Source organism: Pectinophora gossypiella, chromosome 4 (genome assembly GCF_024362695.1).
Source record: "Pectinophora gossypiella chromosome 4, ilPecGoss1.1, whole genome shotgun sequence".
NCBI lineage: Eukaryota > Metazoa > Arthropoda > Insecta > Lepidoptera > Gelechiidae > Pectinophora > Pectinophora gossypiella.
Window position 1 is genome coordinate 17,822,707 of NC_065407.1, and position 23,836 is coordinate 17,846,542.

The 23,836-nt window shown below is 42.4% G+C and overlaps 2 protein-coding genes and 1 long non-coding RNA gene across 15 annotated transcripts; 2 read left to right on the forward strand and 1 right to left on the reverse strand.

Moving 5' to 3' along the window:
* Window positions 1–574: 574 nt before the first annotated feature.
* On the forward strand, window positions 575–23,175 carry LOC126382370 (arylsulfatase I). 13 transcript variants are annotated; one of them, XM_050032191.1, is made up of 13 exons: window positions 575–845; window positions 1,456–1,478; window positions 3,089–3,248; window positions 3,335–3,494; window positions 3,594–3,688; window positions 3,879–3,946; window positions 4,157–4,310; window positions 10,353–10,510; window positions 10,772–10,920; window positions 11,990–12,132; window positions 12,214–12,364; window positions 12,696–12,815; window positions 13,887–14,103. In XM_050032191.1, the coding sequence occupies exons 3-13, from the start codon at window positions 3,116–3,118 to the stop codon at window positions 14,050–14,052; spliced, it is 1,497 nt and encodes a 498-aa protein (XP_049888148.1). In that variant the 5' UTR covers window positions 575–845; window positions 1,456–1,478; window positions 3,089–3,115; the 3' UTR covers window positions 14,053–14,103. The 13 variants fall into 13 exon arrangements, with proteins under 13 accessions (XP_049888148.1, XP_049888146.1, XP_049888147.1 ...); XM_050032189.1 differs by lacking the exon at window positions 1,456–1,478; XM_050032190.1 differs by lacking the exons at window positions 1,456–1,478; window positions 13,887–14,103 and adding an exon at window positions 23,085–23,175 and having other exon boundaries at window positions 577–845.
* On the forward strand, window positions 6,614–6,996 carry LOC126382437 (uncharacterized). The gene is made up of 2 exons (XR_007569061.1): window positions 6,614–6,829; window positions 6,905–6,996. It is a non-coding gene; the product is annotated as an uncharacterized LOC126382437 (long non-coding RNA).
* On the reverse strand, window positions 14,166–20,057 carry LOC126366162 (uncharacterized). The gene is made up of 9 exons (XM_050009113.1): window positions 19,640–20,057; window positions 17,935–18,137; window positions 17,775–17,851; window positions 17,279–17,457; window positions 16,543–16,591; window positions 16,371–16,452; window positions 16,127–16,190; window positions 15,601–15,764; window positions 14,166–14,916 (listed from the first exon to the last, which is right to left on the reverse strand). Exons 1-9 carry the CDS (start codon window positions 19,967–19,969, stop codon window positions 14,544–14,546), a joined length of 1,521 nt encoding a protein of 506 aa, XP_049865070.1. The 5' UTR covers window positions 19,970–20,057; the 3' UTR covers window positions 14,166–14,543.
* Window positions 23,176–23,836: the final 661 nt, after the last annotated feature.

A 23,836-nucleotide genomic window follows, 5' to 3' on the forward strand; every position in this document is an offset into this window, starting at 1 on the left:
GGCCTCAACGCATCACCTGTACGGTATTCCGGAACGCCTCGGGTAGGCCTGATAGTCGGAGGTCCTCGAGTAAGTGAGGTGCCTACAGGTGTACGGACAGTTTTAAACATAGTGATATCTCATGGATGTTACGGAGTGACAATTAACCTGACGGACCAAAGCGCGACCTGTCTCCCTCCATAGGGTGTTCACCTACCTATGGTTGTACATGTCAATTAAATTTATATATGTAAATATACATTGTACAAATTCCAAGGGAGTTTTCTTTGTCTCATGCTCACCGGTCTATAATATCTAGCTGTGCTCTTCAGGTAATCACCACTTTATAAATTTCTGAAACATAACACCTTTCCGTTTCACCTACCTTCCTATAGGAAGGAAAAATCTTTTGTTTCAGTACGATTCATAATAAACACGTTATCAGAACATCTAGTGGTTGTCTGACTGATTGTTGTTGCCATATCCCGAACGCGCCGATCGGCCCGGAGCAAATTGTGTGACACACACACGATAAACACTAACTGCTGACGGTGGTTTGTCTAACGCCTCCAATATGAATCTTATCTGCATACTGTTAGAGATCCAACCGGTTGACGCGTGCGACCGCTTGCGGGCGATAACCCGCGTTTCTGTGTTAATATATTGCGTGCGCAGCGTTGAGTATTTTTATTATAGTAGGCAAGTGTAATTGTAGTGGTTCCAATGGTGACCCGCGCCCGTGTGTGACCGCCGCGTGAGGCGCACTACTACGTGAGATGTGGCGCGCGGCGGTGGTGGTGATGGTGGTGGAGGTGGCGGTGGCGGTGACCCGGCCGCACATCGTGCTCATCGTGGCCGACGACCTGGTGAGTCAATCATGTAGGACTAGCAACATCCAATCTAATATACTAAATCATACCTCTGGAACACCATTATGAATTCCCGTAAATGGAATTCGTAGTACCTAAGTACCATGGAGTAACTAATTATAAGTACGTAAAAGTTGTAGGTACCAGTGAGAGTGAAAAGTTTTATTTTCCTTGTTATTTTATTTAATATACTTTTATAATTATGTTACTATTAATAATAGTGCCGAGATATGGATGTGGATAATAATACCTATAAGCTCTCGACTGTATCCCAAACTGGGATAGTCAGAAGTGCAGTAACTCATTTGAAAACGAGTCAATAATAAATTGATTAAAAAAAATTAGGTACTTAAGTATTTACCTATACAAATGACATCGTTGTTTGCGAATATACTTGATATATAAACTCATTGAACCATCTACGTGAGTTATGTGACTAAGATTTATTTCATACTAAGTAGGTACCTACCTACATAATATAAGCTGCAGCTTGATGTATTCTTAAACACCTGTGTAATATTTTCTATGATAGACAACCGCTAACACCAATAACACACAGTGACTTTTGGTACCTGTTGACGTAACTCCTTGTTTACCATCGTTACAGAAGACCGGAAAATTGTGGATGAGGTTAGCGCACGATTGGAAATGATTGATTAAACATAATGGAAGAGGCGTATACACAGCAGTGGGATGCTGCGGGCTGATTGATGAATAACAATATATTTAAATGCACAAGTACCTAGTAATGAGTAGGTAGGTAGTTGGCACTATCACCACTGCTGTTATTTTCGTTATCTGGTCTCACAACAAAGTAGGTATAAATTAAATAAAATCATGAGTCAATATATGTCAACAAAACAAGCAAATCATAAACCAGACGAGTAATAAACTGTTTCACACACAGGTTGCATGCATTGCTTCATGTCCTGATCGACCTGTCGTTACATTTTGTAAGTTAGTAGGTAGGATACTTATATGGAAAGTAAATTAATATGGAATTAAAACATAGATTAATTATTTGAATCTACAATTCTATAAAGATACTAGATTGATCGAAGTGTACATATTGAAAAAGTAACTAACATAATCTTGAAAAATCACAAGGCAGGGTAATCAATGTTGGACCGCCCATTAATAACATAAGTAAGTAGGTAATAAATTAACACAAAAGTAGGTATCTATACAATTGGTATAAAAAAGTATTTGGAATAACTAATTGTATTCGTGACTCGAGCCGGACTTACATTTTGTTTACTTATGTATGTCTGTATACTTTACTCTCATCACGATACCTAAATATATATTGATGCCCGTGTAATAAATTAACAAAATACAGAAATATTTAATAATTCTTTTATTTTACTTCATAACTATGGCTAAAGATATGTACCGCTAGGTGAAAAAAGAAAAACTAAGAAAAGCTAACATGGTACACATAGCAACAATCCGAAGACAAACTTGCAGTCACTTTTGGTATACGTATTTTAATGAAGGTGATGGATGATTTCAAGGAAAAAGTTATCCCCAAACACTGTTGGTGCTAATATAAAATCTGTCTGTCTTGCAATCTTAGAGAGCTAATTACTTAGTTTTTTGCCCGTATTAAGGGTACGTTTTTTGGATGTTTCTAAAAGCCTATTAAATGGAGCAGTTTTTAGAAATACTTTCAGGGTCCATGACAATCTCATGTGTTTATTATTCTTCGACGAAATTTTAACAAGTGTAATAATTTTGGTCGAATTCTCAGTTTGACTTCCAATAACTTTTTTTTATATTTGATTTAACTGTTTTTCTTTTTTCACCTAGCGGTACACATCCTTAGGCATAGTTATAAAGTAAAATAAAATAATTATTAAGAAAGGGATAGCGACAAAAATATTATTTTTTAAGTAAAGTAGAAAATCTAGAAAAAAATACAAAATGGGACATATCTCCTAAACCATAAATAATCGCTGAACATACATGGGGGTGTTTCTGGTAGCTAATGAGTCCCTCTATCCAATTTTTCATTTTGAACGTGAACTTCTGGGCCACCCTGTATATTTCCGAATGTTGATATCTACATTTTTGCCACAACAAGCCATTTGAATTTCTAAGTAAAGTAGGTCTATCAACTCATACCCACAGTTGGGTACACGTCTCCACTCTTTCACTAAAGTAGCTTGGCAAACATTTTGCTGACAGCTCACAAACTGTCTACGTGTCTAATCAGAAAACGTAATGTTGTAAATGTACAGGGATGGAACGACGTGGGCTTCCACGGCATGAGCCACATCCCGACCCCCAACTTGGACGCCCTGGCGGCGTCGGGCCGGCCGCTGCAGCGCTACTACGTGGCCCCCGTGTGCACGCCCTCGCGGGCCGCGCTCATGACCGGCAAATACCCCATACACACCGGTAACTATACTCCCATACACACGTGTCACACAAAAATACTTCTAATTACCGGTAGGTACCTACCTACTTCTAATCTTGTCTGTCAGGTATGCAGCATAGTGTAATATACGGTATGGAACCCCGCGGTCTGCCGCTGTCTGAGAAAATCCTGCCGCAATATCTGAAGGAGCTGGGCTACAAGACGCACCTAGTCGGCAAGTGGCATCTCGGACATTTCAAGAGGGAATATTTACCCTTGAACAGAGGGTAAGTTTTTGCAAGCACTAGTTTTCCGGAATTTGTTTAGGTTCTGGATTTTAACCAGCTGACAGAAATGCAACAAGTGTAGTTGCGTCCTTGTTGTAGGTTCGACTCGCACCTAGGGTTCTGGACGGGCAAGATCGACATGTACGACCACACCAACATGGAGCACGACACGTGGGGGCACGACTTCAGGCGAGGTGCACACTAGTTTATATATCCACTGGGTACAAGATTATATCATATTTTAAGTATATTATGTTACCTATGCGATTATGTTTTAATTTATTGCAACATGTAAAATCTTTTTTCTAAATTATCTTTGTTGCTTTGGTTTTTGAAGCTTATTTGTGAGTACCTAACTATACTTGTACTGTATTATCTTGGCAGGATTCTCTAATGCCTACGATTTATTTGGAAGATACGTTACCGATGTCTACACCGATGAAGCCATTAAGGTATGACCCGATATACCTAGTATCTATGTATTATACTTTTAGGTAGGTAGATACACTACGAGTGTTTTTTGTAAGTAGCTACTTGGTAAGTACTTACCTAATATTTTATAACGTAACTAGTTACCTATGCGAAGGCTGAAAATTCAAATCGATCTTTCAATTTGTACCGAGGATTCGTTACGTAAACTGTGAGTGGCGTGGTATTGGCAGGTGATCGAGGCTCACAACGCGAGCTGCCCGCTGTTCCTGATGGTGGCACACTCGGCCGTGCACTCGGGCAACCCCAACCAGCCCATCCGCGCGCCCGACGACACCGTAGACTCCTTCCGGAACATCAGCGACCCTCGACGGCAGCGGTTTGCCGGTACACAGCCTCTTTGCTCATTGTCAATCTTACCTATAAAAAGACAAGGGTCTTGTGGCATTTGGATAAATTGGACCGCAGGGCGCTGGGGTGCTCAACCTCAAAAATAGCCATAAAATGACGTTTCCTAGGAAAACATCGTGTTCCCTTCGACCGACTATGAAACCATTGCGTTAGTTCCGATTTTGGCCACGTTCCAAATCATCTTTGCAGGTGTCGTCCTTTCGAAAGTTACAAGTAATTAACTGTTACATTTTACTTACGGTTCTACTTATCAGCGACACACTCTTCAAAATTGCGTTTACTCTGCGAAACTTTCGAAATAGCGGGGTCAACTGGTATTCTCTTAAATAAAGAGACGCTAACTATTGCTGCGGTCAGAGTGTTTATCATTAAATACAGAAAAAAAATTAAGCAAAATTAAAAATTTTGAAAAAACCCACGACGGTAAAAATCTCATCGAAAAAGAATAAAATAACTCAAAACCCCCGACTTAACCCAATTATTATGTAAAGAAATATTATAATAGACTTAAAAATACTTTCTAAAAAGATTTGATATCTCGAGAAATCAGTAATAGATATAATTTTACCATAATACATAACCGAGGAATATCCATCGGGGGCTGCCTTTTCTATATGAAATTTCAACAAAAATTTAATCATACTCATAAGTGTAGGTATTTTATGTCGTCGTTAAACATCTACAATACAATACTTACTTCAATAGTTGTATTCACGTCACTAGAAAAACTTTAGCTGGGTTAATGGCAGCCCCCGACGGATATTCCTCGGTTATGTATTATGGTAAAATTATATCTATTACTGATTTCTCGAGATATCAAATCTTTTTTAGAAAGTATTTTAAGTCTATTATAATATTTCGTTACATAATAATTGGGTTAAGTCGGGGGTTTTGAGTTATTTTATTCTTTTTCGATGAGATTTTTACCGTCGTGGGTTTTTTTCAAAATGTTTAATTTTGCTTAATTTTATTTCAGACTTTTTAGAGATCATATACGAATTATAATAATCTATACATATAATGGTGCTAATTCCTGTAAATACCATCTAATTTTATTTTAAGTTATATCTGTCATTTTCTTATCCGCCGAAAAGGAAAGGGACGGGTAATCGACAAGCATAAAATTTATGGAACACACGTCAATTTTAAGCACAAATCTAAACCAACCGTCTAAAAATTTTACATCAGTCAATAACCCGACACGTTCATTTACTCATTCTTCCTAAAATTAAGAGCTGTGAATAGTGATGGGCAGGGAAAGAAAAAATTGGGTGGGAAAGAAAAAATATCGGGAAAATATGGGAAAATAAAATAAACACCTGAAAAATTCCCGAATCATGGGAAAATATTTTTTATTTAATTATTTTTAATCTTATTATTATTTGTATGTCGTTTCCATGTCTCGGGTCGGGTCTGTCATGGAGTCCTGGACTTTTGGAAGGCGTGCGTGGGGCCGAAGCCAACACGTAGAGGCCCCTTAAGACAATTTACTCTAAATGTGTTGTGACACCAACCGGCGATTATCCCTGTATGCACTTTGGGAGTGCACCCAAAGACAATCCCTGGTTCGTGTAGGACTATTGCAGATTATGGGAACAAAAGGAATTGGGCTATTGGGTTGGGGGTTAGTGAACCTATATACTGGGGCTACTGCGCCTGCTCGACCAATGTTAATAACAGAGATACATTGGGCAGGCGGTGACTCGTCACTCACTGGTTGGGCCACCTATCTAGCCGACGCGACTGGACGGCAAGACAGCAACATGGTTGTGAGCATCTCAGGGTGTCAAGAGGTGTACACCGCTTTCTGCGAGGCGGTTTATCCGCCTTACCAACTCGCGACTTATGCATCTTTCACTTCCACCCTGCGAGCGTATAGCTCTAACGCCCCACTCTGGCTGGCCAATGAAGGCAAGCCAGAGGTGAGAGTCCTGCGGCCCCCGCTAAGGTCCACTCCGGCCAGCCAGTACTGTCACCATCTTTGTTGCTCTTCTTTGGACTCTCTCTAGTAGTGCAATGTCCTTCCGATAGTAAAGTCTCCATATTTGAAACCCATGTTCTAACAGCGGTCTGACGTAAGTAAGTTTTGTAAAGCCTAAGAAACAATTCCGTATCTATATGATAAAAAGCTTTTCTAATTATGTATAAAAGCGAGTTATCCTTCTTAGTGATTCCAATAATGTGTTCGTCCCACTTTAGATTATGTGTTATCGTTATGCCAAGGTCCTTTTGTTTTTTAACACACTCGAGAGGTTTTGAGTCAATGGTGTAATTCAACGTGGGGTGGTTACTGCCAACATGCAACACAGTGCATTTGTCTACGTTTAATGTGATTAGCCAATCTCGGGTCCAAGCAATTACTCTATCAAGATCATCTTGGATTATATTATGGCTAATAAGTGGATTCCCCGTTATTTTCGTGTCATCTGCAAAGAGTGATATATCAGACATGATACCATGTTTAAGATATGTAAGGTAGATACTGAATAAAATAGGTCCTAACACCGATCCCTGCGGCACACCGCTGAGGACTTTTCTGGGAACAGAGTATGATTCTCCGATGCGCACAGAGAATGTGCGATTTGACAGGAAGTCTTCAATCCACTTCACGACATTGCCTCTGATTCCAAAGGGCTCTAATTTAGCAATCAATCGTGTGACAGGAACTCGATTAAAAGCTTTTTCATAGTCCAAGTAAATAATATCTGTAGGTATTCGTGCCTCCCAATTTCTTGCACAAAACCATGTTGCTCCTCAATGATGACATTCTCTCGTGCCAAAAGCATTCTATATATCCTATAATATGTAGATATCTTTGCATGGAATTATTAAAATCGAACATTTCATTCAAAATATATTACAAAGGAGATCATCGGCTTTCCATACTTTGGCCGGCCCAAATTTGAAAGTGCCGGTCAGAGAAAAAAAATGTGTCAAACCTTTCGAGTAGATTGTTCTGAACATTTTTTACTATAACACCAGACGTGTATGACCATTAGTTTGGCTTTAATTGGTTTTTAAAAATCTCGACTTTTCATACATTTTGTAAAAAATAATATTATGTCCGTTGGGAAAAAAAGGTATACAGGCGTATTACAAAGGACCATTAGAACATTTATTAGTATGGCGCCAAACTTCTATGACCATTATTTGGACTTTCAGTTTTGGTTAATATGTTAAAATGCCGGCCATCGAAAAAAATACGTCGAATCTGTCTAATAGTTGCTTCTCAATATTTTTTAATAACACCAAACATCTATGACCATTATTTTGACATTATTTTTGGAATTTACGTTTTAGTTTAAATATGAAAAATGCCGACCAGCAAAAATATCATGTTGAGAGTATCGAGTAGATGTCTGTTAACATTTTTTTCTATAGCGCCAAACTTGTATGACCATTAGTTTGGCTTTTAGTGTATTTTAAAAATTTTGTTTCTTATTTATTTTGTATGAAAATAAAGTGCTTTGGGTAAAAAATGCGGTACGGCGGATTACAAAGGACCTTTAGAACATTTAATAATCTGGCGCAAAACATTTTTGACCGTTATCTTGACTTTTTATTCGTCTCTCTTTCCGTTTTGGTTCAAATGGGAAAATGTCAGCCAGCGAAACAAAATAAGTCAAATCTTTTGGTAAACGACTTGAACGACGTATTTTTACTATACTACCAAATGTCGACTTTGGCTTTTATTGGACTTTTTAAAAAAACTTTTTTTTATACATTTTAACAATGACAACAAGTAGAGCTTTCCCAATGGCTAGTTATTAGTCAGATAAATACTTTGTGTTTTTGTTTTGTGTGTTGTTAGGTGAACTTCTATATTAATACTATCTGATTTTAGATATGACGTTGGCTGTAGTTTTTGCATTCGACTCAACGTTACGGCCTAAGTTTAGGTTGAATTATGGTATTGATTCACCTTGACCGTAAATGGTTACCACCCTCCAAAGATAAGCTTGCCATCTAGTGACGAAACTCGTATATTGGCATGACGTCTGAAGTATCTGTTAGGGAAAACAGGAGTCGGGTAGTTGTACTTTGCAAGTATGCCTATCACAATATCCTGGTGCTACTCGGCCGATAACATAGTAGGTACCTCTATCACCCCACTGTTTATTCCTTGTATACACTTTTCTTTAAAAAAGTAGTTTCTTAAGCGTGTATCACCATCAGGTAAAGTAGTGGTCAAACGCAAACCTATTTTTCAAAAGACGACCACCATATTACGCCTTTAGCAATATAGTTCCATTATCACTAGATAAAACTTTTTTTTGATTTTTGAAAAATCGAATTAAGTTCAAAATATTGGTCATAGTCGTTTAATGCCATAGTAATAAACATTCTGACGATCCTTTAAATAACGCGCCTGTTATATTTTATTTTTATACAAAATGAATCAAAAATCAAGTTTTTTTTAAATCCAACAAAAGCCAAACTAATTAATGGTCATACACGTTTTTGTCATAGTGAATAATGTTTACAGGTATCTTCTCGATAGCTTTGACATGTGTTTTTTGCTGACCGGCACTTTTCACACAGAAACTATAACGTAAAGTCCAACAAAAGTCAAAATAATGGTCATAGACGTTTGGTACCCTAATAATAAATGGCCAAATGGATAAGTTTTAACGGGATATACAAATATTGTTTCATGGCCGGCACTTTACATTTTCACCAAAAATGTATGAAAAATACAGTTTTTTAAAATCGAATAAAACCGAAGATATTGACCCTACAGCTTTGGTGCCATAGTAATAAATGCTCATATGGATAAGATCTAACGGAATAAAGCAAAATTATTTTTTGGCCGGCACTTTGACTTCTGGGCCGAAATCCGATGATCTCTTTTAAGTTTTTTAAGAGTTCATACGACACTACGACAGAAGATAAATTGGGCATAAGTAGGCATACATTATATTTAAATGGTCTTTGTTGGAAATCCTTACTTTTAATACAAATATATGCGATAAAAAATATTTTCCCTTGAAATGGGAATTTTTCGGGTTTTTTCCCTCAGAATTGGGAAAATTCCCAAATCGCGGGAATTTTCCGGGTAAGAACCCAACACTAGCTGTGAATCATCCGTCCCTTTCCTTTTCGACGGATATGAAAATGACAGATATAACTTAAAATAAAATTAGACGGTGTCTCCAGGAATCGGGGCCAATGTGTAGGTAAGATCTCGCAAAACAGTAAGTGTGATTCATCTTACCACATAACATTAAGTTCCTTATTAAATATTATACAGTTGCTTTCTGTTGGTTTTTGTTCAGAATTGGTGTCAATACTCTTGAGACCATAATATTTGTGTTTGAACTCTGAATTCAATGATGATATAAGCTGGGAGTACCTCCATGCGGTGAAGGCGGAAACAGTTCCTAAGTAATTCTGGCTAAAACTCCCTAAAACACTATCAGACAATACGTTTTAATTTTAATAATATTGCAATATAAACATTTCATACTAATACAGCAGCTCCCCATAGTGAGTTAATATCATAAGACTTATCTTAGACCATGCACCAATCAACTACGAACCCATTGCTGAAAACCGCATTGAAATTGGACAATTCGTTTTAATATTATTGCAATACTATTTTTCACTAATATTGTAGCGCCCTCTAGTGAGTTAAAGACGTAATTTTTATTATTTGGGAACATGCATTAAGCTACCACGTACATATTGCTGAAAACAGAATTGTAATCGGACATTTCGTTTTGATTATAGGTATTGCAACATTGTTTTGCACTAATATTGTGGCGCCCCCTAGTGAGTTACAGCCATGACACCTGTCCTATAACATGAACTCATCAAACACAAACCCGTTATTGAAAACCGCATCAAAATCGGATCATTAGTTTAGAAGATAGGTGGGAACATTACTTTTGCACAAACGCACACACAAACAAACATCTCTCACCCTAAACGCATATACCTGCTCCGTTCCGTCGTGGGTAAAAAGTTGTTTGGTTACCGTAGAACCGATTGTAACAAATAGATGTGATATATGTGTAGGCGTGTTGGCGAAGCTGGACGAGTCAGTGGGGCGGGTGACGGCGGCGCTGCAGCGGCGGGGGCTGCTGCGCCGGGCGCTCGTCGTGTTCACCACCGACAACGGCGGCGTGCCGCAGGGCTTCAACGACAACGCCGGCTCCAACTACCCGCTCAGGGGGGTGCGCTACCTTACATTATACCCACTCTCAGCGACTCACGCCGCGGCTTGTGCTGAGTGAGGTCCATTTATTGGGGTCGTCCACAACCATCATACATCCATTTTGTCACCAACTTTGTTTTATTTTTAATTTGCATTTTGTTTAAGATTTAAGTGTGATGTTGGTCTAATGTTATTATTGTATTGCTACTGTGTCTACCTCGTCCAAGGATTCTACCATTTCCCACTACTGAGCACAGGTCCTATTGTTTTACAATTTCAGACTAAAAACACACTCTGGGAAGGAGGTGTGCGAGGGGCCGCGTTCGTTTGGAGTCCGCTGATAGAGAGCAGGTCTCGTCTCGCCATGCAGAAGATGCACATAGTGGACTGGCTGCCGACCATGTTGAGCTTTGCTGGAGGAAACGTTAGGTAGGCACATGTTATAGAAATAAGGTTTAATTATTATGTTCACTCCAACTATGTACCTATACCTAATTATATCTAAAATAATTTATTTTCTATTCTATTTGTCCATCTGTTCTCATAATCTCATAAGAATCCATCTAAAGATCCAATTAGCCTGCGCCACCCTGCTTTTGGGTAAGGCATAGAATAAGGAATAATATTACGTATAGAACGGCAACTCTCCGCTCCCCACCAGCGTCTGAGATAGGTTTTCCACCCCCCTCGAACACAGTTTAAACTTGAATCGTGAAGGCTGCGCGCGGACTGTTGCTTTTAGTTTATATGTGATGTTCTTTTGTCTGATTCGAATATTTAATCTTACAAAAAATTCCCGCGCTGGCTCGCCTATAAATATTTATTTTCATTGTGATTGTACTTACATCAAAACTAATAACTTGCAATAAAATGTAACCTAGGCTTGGTGCTAAAAATATTACGAATGCAATCAATTAGTTCAGTGAATTTTTAAGTCAAACGTAAAATCTGTTTATTTATATTGTGAACCTTCATTATTCAAAATTTCTTGTTCGTGATTTTTGTGGTAAATAAATGAATATTAACTGATTATTATAAAAACATCTTTCGCGCGCGAGTAGTACTACCTAGCTAAGTAAGTACCTAATGACGGTTAAATTAAGTATTGTAATTGGCAGCCCTCCAACTTCGCGCGCGTTGATAATGTCAATGTGTAGTGTCTGTGTAAATGAGGTTGTTTAAGTATGAAGTGTCCAGGGTGTGGTATGGGCCACTTCTGTTTTGAAACAAATTATTATAAAAGAACAGACAATAACAACTCAAGACATCAGACTTAAAATTTACACAAAATATAACTTTTTTGCACCATCCTTTCAGGTCCTCACCTTTCACTTTATCCGTAACTTTCCGGTCCGTTGCGACAACCGCATATTACCACCGGGCCGCTGGTGTGCCCACGGACGTTATCGCGTTCCGTGGTTACCATTCTGAGACGGCTTTTGTTGGCGTTCTGTCCTCTCGCCTAGCCAATAAAAAATGATAATGTGCCTTTGTTCAGTGCGCTGGCAGATATAGACGGCGTGGACCAGTGGGCGGCGCTGGCGCAGGACGGGCCGGCCGCGCGGCACAGCCTGCTGCACAACATCGACGATGACTACGGCAACGCAGCAATCACTGTTGACGATTGGAAACTACTCAACGGTAAATATAATCTAAGTAGACGATTTGATCCCAACACAACTGAGCCACAGCTGAGTTAACTGAGTGTCGAACACACTACAGGCACGACGTACAATGGCACGTGGGACGGGTGGTACGGGCCCGCGGGCCGCGAGCGGCCCTACAACGTGAGTCTTGTGTACGACAGCGAGGCCGCGCGCGCCGCCGCCGCCCTGGGGCTCATGCCGGCGCAGGAACACTACCTCGAGATGCGGTGAGATGAATATTATTTACAACGAAGACGGCATTGTAAAATCAAGACCACGATAGTCCAATAATAATGGAGACGAAATGCTGATGAATTTTCTACGTACTTGTTGTCAAAATTAAGTTCCTATTTATTATTGGACGCTATTGAAATAGGTAACTCTACAAATGTAGGTACTCTAAAACTCATTCAACTCACTCAATCTAACGAAGCGAAGATAAGGTTATTATATAGTTGACCGCAACAGCGTAGTGCGAGTTATAACTCATTTTTAAGTTTCCGTACAAAGATTCTTGATCAGTCTGTTCGCCAACATTCAAGTTACCCATGTTTACAGAGACGCAGCAACATTAACGTGTAAAAGTGATTTACCCCCAATAAAATGCCAGCCCTCGAGTGCGCCATGTCTATTCAATATCAAAGAAGATCCGTGCGAACTCAGGAATCTGGCTGACGAGTAAGTTGATCACACTAATTTTGTATGTTTAAGTTCTTACCGTCTTACCATGTAGGTAATAATAATGGCACATAATAATGTGCGGCGGCGGCGGGCCGGCTGCTGGCCCCAACTAAGCCCCTCCCCCCGCAGGCAGCCGGCTGCTGGCCCTAACTAAGCCCCTCCCCCCGCAGGCAGCCGGCTGCTGGCCCCAACTAAGCCCCTCCCCCCGCAGGCAGCCGGCTGCTGGCCCCAACTAAGCCCCTCCCCCCACAGGCAGCCAGCTGCTGGCCCCAACTAAGCCCCTCCCCCCGCAGGCAGCCGGCTGCTGGCCCTAACTAAGCCCCTCCCCCCGCAGGCAGCCGGCTGCTGGCCCCAACTAAGCCCCTCCCCCCGTAGGCAGCCGGCTGCTGGCCCGAACTAAGCCCCTCCCCCCGCAGGCAGCAGGCTGCTGGCCCCAACTAAGCCCCTCCCCCCGCAGGCAGCCGGCTGCTGGCCCTAACTAAGCCCCTCCCCCCGCAGGCAGCCGGCTGCTGGCCCCAACTAAGCCCCTCCCCCCACAGGCAGCCAGCTGCTGGCCCCAACTAAGCCCCTCCCCCCGCAGGCAGCCGGCTGCTGGCCCTAACTAAGCCCCTCCCCCCGCAGGCAGCTGCTGGCCCCAACTAAGCCCCTCCCCCCGTAGGCAGCCGGCTGCTGGCCCCAACTAAGCCCCTCCCCCCGCAGGCAGCCAGCTGCTGGCCCCAACTAAGCCCCTCCCCCCGCAGGCAGCCGGCTGCTGGCCCCAACTAAGCCCCTCCCCCCACAGGCAGCCAGCTGCTGGCCCCAACTAAGCCCCTCCCCCCGCAGGCAGCCGGCTGCTGGCCCCAACTAAGCCCCTCCCCCCACAGGCAGCCAGCTGCTGGCCCCAACTAAGCCCCTCCCCCCACAGGCAGCCGGCTGCTGGCCCCAACTAAGCCCCTCCCCCCGCAGGCAGCCGGCTGCTGGCCCCAACTAAGCCCCTCCCCCCGCAGGCAGCCGGCTGCTGGCCCCAACTAAGCCCCTCCCCCCGCAGGCAGCCGGTTGCTGGCCCCAACTAAGCCCCTCCCCCCGCAGGCAGCCGGCGGCGGCGGGCCGGCTGCTGGCGGCGCTGCGGCGCGCGCGGGCCTCGGCGCTGGCGCCCAACAACGCGGCCGACGACCCGCGCGGGGACCCGCGCCTCTGGGGCCGCGTCTACACCAACTTCGGGGACTACGGGTCCTCTGGCGGTAGTATTAAGTAATGTAAGAACTACACATAGCGGAAGGAAAATAAAAATACTTCTTAACTACAATTATTACTTTTATTAATCGAGAAGAATTATATAGTCCACTATACTAACTAAGCGAAAATAACATTCACGCAATCGACAGCTGAATTAGCGGAACTAAAACAATGGAATTTAAATGTTATTTTATGCAAATGCTAGCGAACGGGGCGAGGCGTATCACTCTTGTGTTGCCGAACTGTGAAGGACAGGTAGTCTAGTATAATATTCTAACAACTATAAATGTAACTAATTTGCCGATAAAGCAGAGTCTAAAACCGTTCATGCCTCAGGTTACATACAACGTGCACCACTATTTACAGAATTACCAAAATCTATTGCAGTCACTTATGTAGTAAGTATAAGTGACTTAGATAGGTTTAGACATTGCAATATACAATTATATTTAACAGTAAGTAGGTATACGTCGTTTCTAGTTGTACAGTGTTCGCCAATCATATAGTCGATTATTTGCGAGCGGTTTTAACCCTCTTGGTCCTGACGCCGGCGTCCCCGGGCCGGCGCCTGCGGGCGGGCGGGCGCTGCGCGGCGTCCGCCAGCTCCATGGCGGCGCGGTACTGCTGCAACGTCTCGTCGTCCACGACGTTGTTGTTCACCTCGGCCGGTATAACCCGACCGAGTTGTGACGTGTGTTGCAAGGATACTTTCTCTAGCGGACTGAGCACGTCCCCGATGGGGTCGTGCTGACTGACGGCCTCTTGTGACGCGATAGACTCCTCCACCAGTCGCTCCAGAATGTCGTCCTCCTCGCTCCAGCGGAAGTATATCTTTATCACCGACATCAGGTGTTCCGTGCTGATTTCGATGGGTGTGTCGAGGCTGGTAAAGATATACATAACACTTACTGTTACTTACATCCATAATACTTACTGTTGCTTATACCCATAACACTTAATGCTACTCACATCCGTAACACTGTTATAATGTTATGGATGTAAATAACAGTGAGTGTTATGGATGTAAGTTATAGCATGCGTTATGGGTGTAAGTAACAGTAAGCATGTATGTAAGTATTAACTGTTTTATTCCATTTTATTAGGGAACAAAATAGGCTTATATAATAAGTAAATGCCAATTACATATATAATTGGTAAGTGTTACGGATGTAAATTATAGGTGTGGTAGAGTGCGTGTGGTGGGCGCGTGTGGTGAGTGCATGTGGTGGGGGCGTGTGGTGGGCGCGTGTGGTGAGTGCATGTGGTGGGGGCGTGTGGTGGGCGCGTGTGGTGAGTGCATGTGGTGGGGGCGTGTGGTGAGTGCATGTGGTGGGGGCGTGTGGTGGGCGCGTGTGGTGAGTGCATGTGGTGGGGGCGTGTGGTGGGCGCGTGTGGTGAGTGCATGTGGTGGGGGCGTGTGGTGAGTGCATGTGGTGGGGGCGTGTGGTGGGCGCGTGTGGTGAGTGCATGTGGTGGGGGCGTGTGGTGAGTGCATGTGGTGGGGGCGTGTGGTGGGCGCGTGTGGTGAGTGCATGTGGTGGGCGCATGTGTCCCAGCGGCCGCTCACTCGTGCGGCGGGTCGGCGGGCAGCACGCGCTGCGAGCGCAGCACGGCCAGCAGCTTGCGCGCGCTGGCGGGCGCCAGCCGCAGGCGGGCGGCCAGCTCGCGGCCCGAGGCGGGCTGGCGCCGCCCGTGCAGCCACGCCAGCGCGCGACGGAACACCGCGTAGCACTGCAACACAACACGCCGCTTACGGAACGGTACACGTGTGCATGATAAAGCGTCACTATTCGGACTGATAAAATACAAGTGTGAAACGTTTACAAAGTGGTAGAGTTGCAAGAGGAAGACTTTGATTAGAATGGAAGAAGCGAATAATCAGAATCGTAGCGGGTAAGTGGAATTCCTCGGTCCCTGTCTACCCGAAAGGAAATAAACGTGTTCATTATATGTATGGGTCCGCGGCCGCGGCCCGTACGCACGGCCTGGTTGTCGGCGGCGGCCAGCGCCGCGTCCGTGCCCCCGCGCCCCGCGCCCGCGCAGCGCACGCAGCAGTGCGCCCCCGCCGCCCCCGCCCCCGCCCCCAGCCCCGCCGCCCCCGCCCCCGCCGCCCGCAGCACGCCGTAGCAGGCCGCGTGCTGGCGGGTGCCGCAAAACCTGCGCGACACAAAACATTAGCTAGGTACCTCGTGCGTTCCGTGTAGGTTATTTAAAATTGGAACAGTCTTAATATGTTCGATCTACTTAGCATGAAAAATCACGCCATAAAAATTCTGTGATCACAATTTCACTAGATGAACGAAAGTAGGTTCCGTTCTAGCCGCAGGGAGCACTGACCGACACGTGAGCAGCGCCGTGCTAGGGTCCTCGTCCCGCAGGCGGCACGGGCACTCGATGCGGCCCGCCTCCTCCGCGCGCTCTGCGGCCACGATAAACGTAGATATTAGTATTGTTGTCTAGATAAGGAACACCTTTTTAAGTTTAAAAAAAATATTCACTCATCGCTCACCGTGACAATCATCCGGCGCTTGTGTTATTATCGGTGGATTTTGTGAGGCCTGAAAATTAGTCAAAATTTAAGTCAAGATCGCCATTACTCCGATGCAACGACAAACTATGGTAATGATTGGTAAATATATTGTACTATGAATTTGACCTAATTGCTTTACTACACTTTTATTAAGTGTCATCTTGAGGATCGAGCACCAGTTAAATTGTCATACTTACTACGACTCATGATCCTACCCACTCGGACGTCCTGACGTAAAGACCTGAGTAGAGTACGTAGTAACTATAAAGTGATCAGAATGGCGCCACGATTTGTCTACTGGAGTGTCAAGACATGATGAAGCCTGGCTGGACAAGCTGAAGCAGAAAAGGCTTCGCCTTCACACCACTGTTACTCATGTTTTATTTGTGGGAAATGCGGCAAAAGGTGCCGTGCTGCTATTGGCTTGACAAGAGATCCTGCAGAAAAACGTGACAGCTACACAGACACTGTTACCATCATCTGTCAAGATGTTGTGGCCAATGATATGATATATGACCTGAGGCTGAGGAAGAACCTAACTATAAAATGTTGTTTTTTTTTTGACGTGCCTTATTGTTGATTAGCGTCAGATGACATTAACTATTATTGGCCAGATAAACTGCTCGCTGCTACTGCTGCTGCTGAAATGCTGCTCGGTCGGAAGTTTAAGTAGGTACTTGACGGAATGAATACGTAAGTAGATGGAGGTACTCACGATGGCCTCCCTGCTGTCAGCTCCGCTGTCCGGCGCGTCGTCGGGCTGGCGGCAGTAGGCGCGCAGCGTGAGCCGGTGGTAGGGCGTGAGCACCGAGCCCAGCCGCACGGCGCCGCCCGGCGAGGGGTCGGCGCCGCCCGCCGGCACGAAGCCCGGCGCCTGGTAGCCCGCCGGCGCCGCTGTAAGGGAGGAGCGATACAACGTCCGAAAACACATTTCTCATGATATGTCGGTTGCCTCATCATGATGTTGTCAGTTACTTACTTTTGGTCCAAACATAAATTCGAGTTAATTCAGAAAATAAACCACTACTAGACTCCCGTCACCGATTACCTACCTAAGTACCTACCTATTTGTGCTATATTATTAGGTATAAGCACTTATTAGGATTTGGTTCCATGTCCTCTGTGATCGTAAGGTGAAACAACCGTCTAAAAATTGAGAATATTTATTTGCTAAATAGTTTTAGACACGCAAGTTCATTTATTATAGTTACCATCATTGTAGTACAGGCGCAGGCTGACGTCGTACGTCTCCGGCAGTTGCGTGTGCGACAACATCACCATGCACGCCCTGGAAGACACATCTCGTTTTACTACTTACTGCAGTAGATACCCTATGTAATTCTGCGATCCTATGCGCCAAGTGTCGGTGACCTGATGAGCTGCAGCGTGCGGTCGCGCACTTCGTCGAGGCCGGCGGGGGCGGGGCCGGGGGCGGCGGGGGCGGGGCCGGCGCCGCTGGAGCGCAGGCGCAGCGCCGCGCCGGCCGCGCCGTACTCGTACTCGAACACGTGGCACTCCAGCAGGTTCTCCAGCGCGCAGCTGTCCGCGTAGAAGCACAGCGCGATCTGGTGCAGCTGCCAAAAAAAAATTTCAACGTGTCGGCGTCTAAGTGGGCGTCGAACGTGCTCAACGAGGGTTCCGTACCGTGAGTTTTTGTCATTCGGTTCGGAATCCAATGCGGAACAGTGCGTGTACAACTCACACTTAGCCGGTTTTACGCCTAGGGGAAGTAAGTCTAACACGGGTACCTTGACGAAAAGTAATGATTTTACTTCTTTAAAAATAAACATGTACTGAAATTATATTTTTACAGCGAACTTAGATTAAGTATAATGAGTACCTACATAGTAATGGTGTTCCAAAAACCCGCTTTGCCCGAACGGGAGGCCTAAAATGAGTAGGTGCTGAGGGCAAGAAGAACAGAGGGCCTAAAACGCGTAATTACTAAAATACTGATAAGTCTTTTCTGTTAAATTTATGAAATTAGGATAAAAAACAAAGTTATAGCCAGTACCAATTACCTAAGAGGTAAAAAACGACATCTTCATTTAGATAAAGGATGTGTAGTTTTTCTGGCGGTGGGGTGATTGATTTTTTGCAAGCATGTCATTTATTTTCATGATCTACATAATTTCGAGTAGACCACAAACGCGACGCAGTGGTCCAGTAGATAAAATAAGTGAAAAAAGTCAAAATGGAAAAAGTAAATATCCAGTTCATAAAAACATAGCTTAGGTGGCAAATAGCCTACTGAATATCTGGCCCGTAGTATTATTCCTTATTATATGCTGCGGGCGAGTTTCCTCTTTTTATATTTTTTGAGCGAGTCTACTCGCCTGTGAATGGTGTTGTCATGCATGAGTTAGGGCCAGTTTACTCCAAACGCAGAATAAAAAGGGTAATTTGGTGTCAGAGTATATCATTTACAACGTTTTAGGACCGAATCACCTCTTAATAAAAATCGGAGTAAACTGGACTAGTCTCATGAAACCATTCAGGCGAGCTAAGTACAAAAAATATTAAAAGGGCGACTTACCACATAACCTAGAAATAAGCTGGGTAGCAAGGTGGATATCTCCCTTCTCATCTTACAAAATGACTATTTTCCCCGACCCTTTTACCGTTTTGCCTAATTGCAAATCTAATTGCAAATCTAATTGGTAACCAAAGTTACCAATTAGATTTGAAAAATAATCCAAAAAATATTTCCCGATGTTTTTGATTTACCTACTAAAGCTAATTATGTGGTTTCTTATAGCACGTGCAATTTATTGGGAGTAAATACATAATCTCAAAAAGAGGAATCTCTTACTTCCGTTGCATTTTTTTACAAAAACAGCGAAAAAATCTTTTTGACCGCAGCTGACGGACTGAAATATGAAGTGTACCTGCAAACCCTCTTCGAATGAGTTGTGGACTTGTGGCCCGCCCACTCGATACGAGCGAGCGGAAAGCTGTCGCATGTCCCTTTATGTATGTATAATTTATCGAAAAAAGAAATTATAACTTATTATTACGTGGGTACCTACTTTATAATTACTTACATACCTAGGTACTTGTCCCCTTTAAAACTTACATATTTTTTGTCGAACGCCTCGAAGGCTTGCGTCAGTGCCGTGATGAGGAACTGAGCTAGCTCATCTTCGCATTTGTTCTTTAAAACCCTAATTTTAAGCCCCCCGAACTGATCGATGGTGTAGTTTTCTTCGGGAAACGCATTCTTCAAGTACGTTATGGTACTCACGGCGACGGTGGTTAGTTGTTTTATAAAAGTGACAGAACTCGTATAAGTTTCAGTCACTTGTAGAGGGAAAACTTTAGTCCACTCCGCCAGCGCCTGTGGGAGAAACAAGTAAAAATAGGTACTAATGAACTTAGGTGAAGCACTTAGCTGCGACCATCGCATCGTCTATGCTCACGTCAGATTATAAAATACGCTATTGCCCGCGACTCCGTCCGCGTGGCGTGTTATAAACGAGATATCTTTGTGTGTGTGGGAGAAAGGTTAAAAAATGCTTAATTTGAAAACATCTATCTTACGCGGTTTAGATTTTTCATACAAAAGCATTTTCCCGCTAATTCCCGTTCCCGTGGGAATTTCGGGAATTCCTTTCTTAGTGCATCTCTACGGAACCTAAGCTACGTCCCTTCCAAATTTCAAGTGTGCGTTGATATGTCAGTCAGTCAGTTTCACCGTTTATAAAGGGTGGCCCGAAGTTCACGTTCAAAATGAAAAAATAGGCATAGTTTTGAAGTTAAATAAAAACATTATTAAGAAAGATATAGCGACAAAATGATGATTTCTGAAGTAAGGTAGAAAATCTAGAAAAAGGCACAAAATGGGTCACATCTCCTAAACCGTAAATAATCGCTGAACATACATAGGGGTGTTTCTGGTAGCTAATGAGTCCCTCTATTTTTTCATTCTGAACGTTAACTTCTGGGCCACCCTGTATATTAGAATAGAAGTTTATTGCAAGTCACAAAGTTTTACAAGGTGTTGTAGAAAATATGCGTACATGTGACGCCCTGCTAGGGCACAGCAAACAAATGGGGCTTTTTAATTTAGATAAGAATGTTATCTATACCTACAACAGATTACCTACCTACATAATAAGATTTATAATTAATGTACGTTAATAAAAAACACAGTTTTAATATCAGTTTTCATTTTCCGGCCTTATATACATTTTTAATAAGTACCTAACCTCAAATCCCACGAACGTAGAAGGAAGCGAGCAGAGTCGCAGGCAGAAGACAGTTTATTTATTTATTAAAAAAGAAGACAGATAACTAATAATGAGGGTCTTTCCATGCTATACGTTCACCAAAAACAATATACATACAGATGGCGTTGTACAAATACGTGATAATTACCTATTTTCTCATTACTCAGCATAATTATTCAAAAATAATGTAGAAGCTTATATAAAATTAATTGGGTATTTCTTGATATTTGGATCAGATTATGTTGCTACGTACCTATATTGTTTCTCTTTATTTTGTTCAGAATAGTAATGGTTGGAAATTTGGAAGATGTGTTGAGCCTGGGTGTAATAACAAGGGTCATCCCAACCAAACCCAAACTTATACCCAAAACCAAATATGAAACAGGCCATTTTTATAGGATACACTTCGCGAGTGTGCGCAGGAACTTCACGAGTTAATTCCACCCACTCCATTATATCTACGGACAACTAAACGTCGGCAGGCATTTCATCCTTATGTTGTGGATATACCACCAAACCGCACTAAACGTCTTACCTCTTCCTTCTTTGATGCGAACAGCAAAGGACTGGAACTGTCTGCCTTCGTCAGTTTTTTCAAATCGTTATAATCTGAGAGCCTTCAAGGCTAGAGTGAATAGGCATTTGGTAGGTAAGCGTGATCCGCCCTAAACCACATCGTCACTTACCATTAGGTGAGATAGTGGCCAAACGCGAGCCTATATTATTTAAAAATAAAACTTGCATGAAATTAGAAGGTTATACGAAAGCAAATCTGTACAGCTCTATCTGTATGCTCTATCTGGGAACGTAGCCTGGAAAGTTCCTCATTATAAACTGCAGATAAAAATAATAATAAGCTATGCGGGGTCCCAATATCTCATAGGGTCAGTCGCCTGAAGACTGGTAAAGTAGTACCTACTACTTACTAAAAATTATTTACATAGCTGGCATATAATAATGTACAGTCATGAGCAGTATAATGTACCCACTTTAGGACTCTGTCGCACTAACATATTTGACATTTAATGAGACTTACAGTTCAATTTGTCAAAAAAGTTAATGTGACATGGTACCAAAGTGTATACATATTAATGCTCGTGACCGTATACCTAGTATGTACCTAGTTATCTAAGTAGGCGTGTACATTATTCAGGGGTCGTCAAGGAGGTTACATTACATAGGTGCTTACCAACTGGCGGCGGGCCACGTATTTAATAATTCAATAATAGTATTTAAGGTTATTTCAGTTATGTCTAAATTAATAGGTATTTATTTACCTGTGACGTCCTCGTAAGTGTGGTAGTCATTGAATTAATCGTTACAAAATAACACTCTGAAGTTCTAAGCCTTTGCTTTTATTAAATCTAATCGAACGAATTGTTACGAGAATCAGGTTGTTTTCCGAAGACCTAACAAAACTCTTCTCTTCCCGCTACTTTTGTAAAATGCGCGGGAAAGTACACTTTAAAAAAAATAAGTAGTTAATTGCTATAACATTTATTTTTGCAAAAACCTCCATTTCCATTAAAAATAATAAATTCTTATTTTAAATTATAATACGCCTAAATTAGAACAATTGACTTGTTTATGAAATGTCAAAATACATGTTTGAGACTTGTTTGAAATAATTTTGATACGTTTATGTATGTGAAAAGTTCATAAATATAGTATTTTGATATAAATCGAAATGTTATGTCCTGAGAATATTGAAGGCGAGACTGTTCGCGAAAAGTTATGTCCTGAAAACATTCAAGGCGAAGGAATTCCAAACGAAAAAGAAGAGGAAAAAGTCTGCAAGAAGAAAAATAGGAAAGTACCGGCAGATGGTTCTGGTAGCCTAGAACTTAATTCCTATAAAAACCCAAAGACATGGAAAAAGTCTTTATCAAGATTTTTTCGAAATCAACTACGTTCTACCAGATCTAACGATGTAAGTAGCAGTAGGCATAACAAATTATCAATCCATTAATAAGTATTAACTACAAACTTACGCCCGTAATCCCTAACGGGATGGGCAGAGCCATATCAAAGACAATTTCAGCCACTTTTGATACGAAATCCTAAGATGGACATGAGGATTTTTATGGTGATAGGGGATCAGCCCATAACAATTAACCATTAAGTATGCTAGAAAGGACACAACCCCTCTGTCGATTATTGTACGACATAGTTACGCGGGAAGACAAACGTGTTCTATAATTTTATTCGCTCCCAGTCCAGCATATAGGTAAGTAGGTAGGTACATCAGTATTTTATTATTTACTTACCTACTTAATAAATTTCTTTTCTCAGGGAGACCGACCCTCGGGCAGCAACGAACATTTTGTCGAAAAAGACATTAGTCCAGAGCAAAAATGGCAATCTTTAGGGAAAATGTTTAGACGCCAAAACTTTGTTGAAAATTGGAATAAAACTACTAATCAAGAAGAATCTTCTCCGAAGAAGGGCCTTGCAGTAAAAAAAGTTTTGTCAAGTTATTTTGGCAAAAGTCAGAAATCTGCGCCGTTACCAGATGAGAAGTAATACTTAATAAATTTTAATTATATTTTAACTTGACGTTATTATTTATTTTCCCATAACTTAGGAAGTCTACGCCGCGGCAATATTAACCCTAAGCGTTAACCTATTGATACCCACTTGTAATGGCACTGTGCCCTGTTTATCAAAACTTACTGTATATTACAATCAATTTTCTCGTTAAAAAAAGTTGTTACAAGAATGTGTTCATCAAAACTACATAATATTATGTAAATTATTACAAGTGTCGTAATTTATTTCACAAATATATTAATCGGGGTATCGCTTAATTTTAAAAGACCTACGATACCACCAGGGGTATCGTGAGTCCGAAATGTTTTACACTTAAACCATGTAGAAAATAATTACAAATCCTGTGTCTCCACAAGTAACCATACCGTCTTACAAGTTAACAAGCGATAGGTACTGCGTATATCCCATAGGTATATCCACCCAGCCGTCGGGATGTTACGACATTATAAAGAAATCCACATACACCTAGATACGCGCCCACTGCTTCATCTTTC

Coding starts and splice junctions, on each gene's coding strand:
- LOC126382370 (XM_050032189.1), top strand. CDS start 756: ATGTGGCGCGCGGCGGTGGTGGTGATGGTGGTGGAGGTGGCGGTGGCG. Junction 846..3,088: donor TCATCGTGGCCGACGACCTG/GTGAGTCAATCA, acceptor GTAAATGTACAG/GGATGGAACGACGTGGGCTT. Junction 10,921..11,989: donor TTTGCTGGAGGAAACGTTAG/GTAGGCACATGT, acceptor GCCTTTGTTCAG/TGCGCTGGCAGATATAGACG.
- LOC126366162 (XM_050009113.1), bottom strand. CDS start 19,969: ATGCGATGGTCGCAGCTAAGTGCTTCACCTAAGTTCATTAGTACCTAT. Junction 16,592..17,278: donor CTGACAGCAGGGAGGCCATC/GTGAGTACCTCC, acceptor ACTAATTTTCAG/GCCTCACAAAATCCACCGAT. Junction 14,917..15,600: donor CCCGCCGACCCGCCGCACGA/GTGAGCGGCCGC, acceptor TATCTTTACCAG/CCTCGACACACCCATCGAAA.